General features: G+C 42.0%; 1 protein-coding gene across 3 annotated transcripts in view; it reads left to right on the forward strand.

Annotated features, from left to right (window-relative positions):
- nedd1 (NEDD1 gamma-tubulin ring complex targeting factor) overlaps positions 1 to 7,583 on the forward strand; it is a 38,935-nt gene that overhangs the window by 16,103 nt on the left and 15,249 nt on the right. For 2 of the 3 annotated variants that reach the window (XM_028585905.1, XM_028585907.1), the window contains exons 8-11: positions 284 to 404; positions 549 to 680; positions 3,045 to 3,095; positions 3,170 to 3,259. In XM_028585905.1, the coding sequence (XP_028441706.1) occupies positions 284 to 404; positions 549 to 680; positions 3,045 to 3,095; positions 3,170 to 3,259 (394 nt within the window). The remainder of the gene's footprint in view (positions 1 to 283; positions 405 to 548; positions 681 to 3,044; positions 3,096 to 3,169; positions 3,260 to 7,583) is intronic. The other variant, XM_028585906.1, reaches the window with a different exon arrangement.

Raw genomic sequence — 7,583 nt, forward strand, 5'->3', positions numbered from 1 at the left:
CTCTCTCTCCTCCCCCCTCTCTGTCTCTCTCTCCTCCCCTCTCTCTCCTCCCCCTCTGTCTCTCTCTCTCCTCCCCCTCTCTGTCTCTCTCTCTCTCTCCTCCCCTCTCTGTCTCTCTCCTCCCCCCTCTCTGTCTCTCTCTCTCTCTCCTCCCCTCTCTGTCTCTCTCTCTCCCTCCCCCCCTCTGTGTCTCTCTCTCTCTCCTCCCCCTCTCTGTCTCTCTCTCTCCTCCCCTTCTCTGTGTCTCTCTCTCTCCTCCCCCTCTCTGTCTCTCTCTCCCCAGTCCAAACTGGGCTCCACAAAGATTGGCAGTGCTAAGAGATCTTCAACCAAGCTGTCAAACAGCCAGCCAGACTCCGCCTCCTGCACAGGCCCCGCCCCTCACAGACAGGTGACAGGTACAGGTGCGTTGGTGTCATTGGTCCCCATTGGAGTCTGTAACGTATCGGTTTCATTAACTACTAATAATCGGTATCGGCCTTGTAAACCCAGTATTGTATAGTATGAAGTATATAAATAGACCGATCAGCTGCCAGTGTTGTGTCCAGCAGGGGGCGCCAGTGCAGAGGTGATGTCCCGGGAGGCTGAAGGCCAGCAGGGGAAGGAGCCACTTCCTGTCGCCGACAAGTTCAGCAGCATCGGGCGCAACAGTCTGGACGTTTTCTCTCCCGCTCGGGAAGGTCTGAGCCTCACTGCTTCCTCCAAACTCTCCTGATGCTCGTTCAGGGTTCATACGTTTTGCAAAAAAAAACGGAAAATTTGCATTTTTCAAATTCCATAACTTTTCCAGGTTTTTTTGCAAAACGTATGAACCCCGGATATTCCAGGCCTGGAAAGGTTTTGGAAACATAAAAAGACCCAGAAAGTTTTGGGAAAGTCATGGAATGATTTTTATTTTTTAACCACAGCATAATATGTGATTAATGAATGTATTTTCAATTTTCACGTCGTCTTAACCTCAGCGTTGTATTCGGGGAGAGATATTAAAGGAATACGCCGACTTATTGGGACTTTATCTTATTCCCTGTAACCCCCAGAGTTAGACTAGTCCATACATACCCTTCTCATCTCTTATTGGGACTTTATCTTATTCCCTGTAACCCCCAGAGTTAGACTAGTCCATACATACCCTTCTCATCTCTTATTGGGACTTTATCTTATTCCCTGTAACCCCCAGAGTTAGACTAGTCCATACATACCCTTCTCATCTCTTATTGGGACTTTATCTTATTCACCGTAACCCCCAGAGTTAGACTAGTCCATACATACCCTTCTCATCTCTTATTGGGACTTTATCTTATTCACTGTAACCCCCAGAGTTAGACTAGTCCATACATACCCTTCTCATCTCTTATTGGGACTTTATCTTATTCACTGTAACCCCCAGAGTTAGACTAGTCCATACATACCCTTCTCATCTCTTATTGGGACTTCATCTTATTCGGCGTTTTCCTTTAAGAATCCCTCTATGAACCACAGACATTATCATTCATGTTATAGTTAAACCTCTGAGGGTCAACTTTAACACGGATTAGTGTTCTTATTGTAGAATATCGACTGACATTTTCAGGAACACATAGTCATGAAAATCTGCCGAAAAGTCATGAAAGTCATGAAAAAGTATTGGTTAAAATGCGTATGAACCCTGCTCGTTACACAGTCTCACCCTCATCTACAATAGAGGGTGACCATTTTTTGGCACGGGAGTTAATTTCACTGTTTTGTTGATTGGCTACTGCTAGCCGCAGAGTAGCCTAAAGGCTCTGACACACCAACCAGACGGCCGCCCCTCGGCAGTAAAGCCAGTCTGACTGATCAGTCGGCTCCAAAAAGTGCCTCAGAACTCACCGAAGAGACGAGGCCCAATACGTCTCCATAACAGCAGGCGGTAATCTGTATTGTCGCCCCAAAAAAATGAAAACCGGCAGCTGATTGGCCGAACGCGTCACAGGGGGCCTGGTTTCTCCGGAAATTCAAAGCCAGACTGTCACGTCGCCTCGTTCAGAATCTGATCTCCTATTGGACTAAAATAGTTCACCGAGACATGTTTCTGAAAACATCTGAAGAGAGAAATTGCTGAAAACAGCTGACCTGATGACAGCAAGGGTCCCAGGTTAAGAGGTCCTGGAGGTTTGGCCTACTGAGTAGCCTGCCTACAATTTTAAGCGAGAACTTTTGTATACATTATTAGGGTTGGGTATCTTTTGTTTTTTTTTTTGATTCCGGTGCTAAATCGATACTTGTAAAACGGAGTCGGTGCCTGAACCGGTACTTTTCAATAAAGTTAAAAAAAAAAAAAAAAAAAAAATAAGGGTAGTAAACAACAGTCAGTGACTTGTTTATTGCTAAGGCCATGGTCAAAATTAAAGATTTAATAATAAAGTAATAACAATAACAATAACTTATTTCACCAGTAAATTGCTGTTGAACCCCAGATGGGAAAAGGGTATTTTACAATTACTGTCAATGCACCACGAGGCTACCTGTTTTAAGTGAATCTGTGTTGTTTAATTCCGACAACGGCAGCTGCAAGTGAACGCACCGTCTGTGTAGTTTAATTCCGACCATATAAACATACTGTATATCTATGAATTGTAGAAGTCCTCCACAGTGAAACACAGTCACACTTTTTACACTGTTTAACGTTAGCTGTCAGCATTTTAACCGTGATTAATCCAGCTGCTAGCTAAAGCTAGGCTAACGTTACATGCTGTCAGGTGTAGCGTAAAGTCGAGCACCCAAAACTTTCGCTTCTTATTCGGTCTCGTTACTACCGTTTACGCCGGCACGGTTCCCTATTGGCACCGAGTTTCGTACCCAACCCTATACATTATATATTCTAGTGTATTATCATAATTTGTTTAACATGTGCAAGTATTTATTTATTAATTTTTTTACCTCAACCTCAAACCAGATAAAGACTTGCCGCCCCACCTGGGATCTTTGCCGCCCCCCTGAGGGGTGCCCGGACCCCAGGTTGGGAACCACCGCTCTAATCTACCTTCCTCTCTTCTCTCTCTCTCTGTCCCCGTGTCTGCGTCCAGACTCTCGGACCACGGCAGCCGGCGCAGACACACCGTTTGGAAGAACACACGGTACGACCAGGACCTCACTTTGCTGCTCTGAGTGCTGATGGTCCTGGGCTAACTTTGATACTGTGTTTCCATAGTTACCAGTTTGGAGATGCTGTCCAGAGAAGGGGAGGGTCTGCCGTTGATCGGCCGGGCCAGTCTGGACGTCTTCTCCCCCGTCAGAGACGGTCAGACTTCTTCTTCTACTCCTCTGGTTTCTGCTGGTTCTTGGGGTCTCATCCCTCCTGGTGTCCCCGGGTCAAATCTGACAACAAAAAGTTTCTAAATCAGAACATTTGGGGTTTTCTTTCAACCAAATAGTCCAAAAACATAACGTGGATGGTTCTCTTCACAAGTTAAATACGTGATCAGTTCACTACTTTAATTGAATTTGGGTCTTTTATTCAATTGTATAGAGTTTGAATTTTTTTATTTTTAGGGTTGGGCATCGAGAACCGATTCCTATCTTGGAATCGGTTCAAAAATTACGATTCCATCGGAATGGTTTCTTTATTGGAATCGTTTGGAGGATTTGTTTTCTAATCTGATATCGGGGTTCCTAATTTAACAAGCGCAAGTTTTGGTTTCCGTAGCGGCCAGGAGCTTGTTGTGTTGCATCCATGGAGCTCAGTAAGTGGTGCTGTAGTGTGGCTTTATTTTACATTGAAAAACTACAACCCACCTTTTGAATCAAAATAAAACTTTCCTCTTATTTGTGAAATAAGCATGTGACCCGTTTCAACTCCACCGCTCAAAGAATCGGAATTGAGAATTGATGAGAACCGGAATCGAAACTGGAATCAGAATCGTTAAAATCCAAACGATGCCCAACCCTACTTATTTTTAATCAAAGAACGTTGGGGAAAAAAGTGACACAAATGTTTGGGGAAAAAACAACAAAAAAGTCCAGAAAAATCGACAAAAACATCGAAAATTTTTGACCAAAAAAAATCTGAAAAAAAGGGACAAAAACTTTGGTATAAAGTGACGATACTTTTTTGAAAAAAGTTACAAAAACGTCACAAAAAAAAGTTTGTATTTGAAATTTTGACCCAGAAAAAAAACAAAGTTGCGTTATCGATGGGAAGACAACACAAGGGTTAAAAAGTCTAAATTTTTTTTAAAAAAAGTCTAAAATTTAATGTAGTTTAAAAAGTCTTAAATTTGCAAAAGTAAGGACCTTTTCCACAGCAGACATGTTGACTTGTCATAGTAGGAGAAGCACAGCTGACATTGTTAACCTTAACGATGGCTCAGTTCCATCAAGTGTCCCAGTAAGATATTTCAGTGAGTCAGCATGAACAATACCAGGACCTCTCCTAAGTGGAATGCAGCCATCAGTAATGGTTTAATACCAGGGTCTCTCCTAAGTGGAATGCAGCCATCAGTAATGGTTTAATACCAGGGTCTCTCCTAAGTGGAATGCAGCCATCAGTAATGGTTTAATACCAGGACCTCTCCTAAGTGGAATGCAGCCATCATTAATGGTTTAATACCAGGACCTCTCCTAAGTGGAATGCAGCCATCAGTAATGGTTTAATACCAGGACCTCTCCTAAGTGGAATGCAGCCATCAGTAATGGTTTAATACCAGGGTCTCTCCTAAGTGGAATGCAGCCATCATTAATGGTTTAATACCAGGACCTCTCCTAAGTGGAATGCAGCCATCAGTAATGGTTTAATACCAGGGTCTCTCCTAAGTGGAATGCAGCCATCATTAATGGTTTAATACCAGGGCCTCTCTAAGTGGAATGCAGCCATCAGTAATGGTTTAATACCAGGGTCTCTCCTAAGTGGAATGCAGCCATCAGTAATGGTTTAATACCAGGGTCTCTCTAAGTGGAATGCAGCCATCAGTAATGGTTTAATACCAGGGTCTCTCCTAAGTGGAATGCAGCCATCAGTAATGGTTTAATACCAGGGTCTCTCCTAAGTGGAATGCAGCCATCAGTAATGGGTTTGAATACACCGGTGCTGTTCCTACTATGACATGTCAACATGTCTGCCGTGAAAAAAGGTCTATAGTGTTCTAGGTCTTATAAGATCTAATAATTTTAGGCTCATTGAAATGTTCTTTCTTTCTTTCGCTCGCTGTATATGTACAGAAGAATTTACTTTGCAAGTCCTTTTTGTGACTCTACATTTGGTTTTGCTTTCATGTCGTGATTAAGGTTTTACATTTCATTCACACAGGTCTTAAAAAGTCCTAAATTTGACTTGTTGAAACCTGCAGAAACCCCGTGTTTAGAGATCTGTTAACGTGTCTGAAAACACTCTGATTCTCCACATCAGTGTGGATTTTATGACTCAATATTAGGGAGGGTAAATCACACGCTTTTCTTATTATAACGATTCTTTGACAACGATACGATTTTAGAATTTTTGGTTTCTCTGAACGTTGTGATGGAGATGGTTCTGCTTGTGTGTTTCAGACTCTCATTCAGGCGCCACCGTGCCGTAAGACCCCTCTGGGAACGCCCGCTGACGGCCGCCGCTGGCGCTGCTACAGCCCGCTGTCCGCCTTCCAGACCCCCTCCACCAATCAGAGAGGAGGAGACAATCCCCCGCTGCCACCGCCAAACCAAGCGACTACAGAAAGGTGCCGACCTCTGACCTAAATCTGCACAATAACAAACAGAACAGGCCAAAAGTTTGGACACAACTTCTCATTCAATGAGTTTCCTTTTTATTTTCATGACTATTTACATTGTAGATTCTCACTGAAGGCATCAAAACTATGAATGAACACATATGGAATTATGTACTTAACAAAAAGTGTTTATATTATACTATACTTATATTTTAGATTCTTCAAAGTAGCCACCCTTTGCTTTTTTTTTTAATAAGGGAAATAATTCCACTAATTAAGAATAGAATAGAATAGCCTTTATTGTCATTGCACTGTGAAGGTACAACGAATTTAGGGTGCTCTCACAGAGCCAACAACAACAACAAGAAAAACAAGGAACGACATATGTCCAGACAAGAACAGGCTCAGCACGCAATATGCTCTCATTTAAAATAGTATCTCCTAACATAATATAAAAATATTTATTATTTATGTATGTATTATAACCCCTGACAAAGCCCACCTGTGAAGGTAAAACCATTTCAGGTGACTACCTCATGAAGCTCATTGAGAGAACACCAAGGGTTTGCAGAGTTATCAAAAAAAGCAAAGGGAGGCTACTTTGAAGAATCTAAAATATAAGACATGTTTTCAGTTATTTCACACTTTTTTGTTAAGTACATAATTCCATATGTGTTCATTCATAGTTTTGATGCCTTCAGTGAGAATCTACAATGTAAATAGTCATGAAAATAAAAAGGAAACGCATTGAATGAGAAGGTGTGTCTAACTAACTAACGATTATATTCTGGATGAATGGATGAGTTCTTTGGTCTCTAAAATGACAGAAAATGTGGATCAGTGTTTCCTAAAAAGCCCAAGATAAACGTTCTCAAATGTCTTGTTCTGTCCACAACTCAAAGATATTTAGTTTCCTGTCCCAGAGGAGATAAGACACTAGAACAAAATTCACATTTAACACGCTCACATGACACAAGTCTACCTGATTTATCATCAAGAAATGACTCAAACAGATTATTGGATTATCAGAATATTTGGAGATTAATGTAATAGTTGAGAACTAATCAGTTAATCTTTGCAGATCTGGACTTTATGTAAGTTTTTTAAGTAAGTTTATAAGGACAGAAGATGAAAGAAAAGGAAGTGCATAGGGAAGGAAAGAAAGGGAAGAAGGAAGGATGAAAGGAGACAAGATTCAGTGTCCCGTCCCAGAGGAGAGAAGACACTAGAACAATATTCACATTCAACACGCTGACATCACACAAGTCTACCTGTTAAAAAAGAGACTCCGACTGATTTATGGATTGTGTAGTTAACGTCCCAGCTATTGGTCGACAGGCCAGCAGCTCCAGTCTGGAGGGGAGGCTCAGACTCCATCACAGCCTCCCAGATGACCAATCACATTCAGCCGGCTCCGCCCTTCTTCACCCCGGAGCTGAGCCTCAGGAGAGCCAATGGGATTCAAGCTCAGCTGAGCTACGAGTCACCTTTCCAGGCGGCTCCGCCCCACCTCCACCACAGGTAGAGCAACCAACACACACACACACACACACACACACACACACACACACACACACACACACACACACACACACGGTAGGGCTGCACTATATATCTGTTTTTATCGTCATAGCGACATCAACTGGTGGTAAAACACATCAAAAAACGCTGTGACACATAGCAAGAAAAAAATCAGCAGAAAACTAAACTTTTAAGGTCCAAGGTGCAAGAATTTAAACCACGCTACACACTGCACCTTTAAAATGGAACTAGTGATATCTTTTTAATTTAATTCAATGTTCAATTTGTTCAATCAAAGAAAGTTTGTTTTAAACTCAAACAGTTTGTTGTATTTTAGCAGAACTGAGAACACTTTTAATATCCGATTGTTTATCGATGACTTAAATCGTTGTCAAGATATTC

Source organism: Perca flavescens, chromosome 8, assembly GCF_004354835.1.
Source record: "Perca flavescens isolate YP-PL-M2 chromosome 8, PFLA_1.0, whole genome shotgun sequence".
Classification (NCBI taxonomy): Eukaryota; Metazoa; Chordata; class Actinopteri; order Perciformes; family Percidae; genus Perca; species Perca flavescens.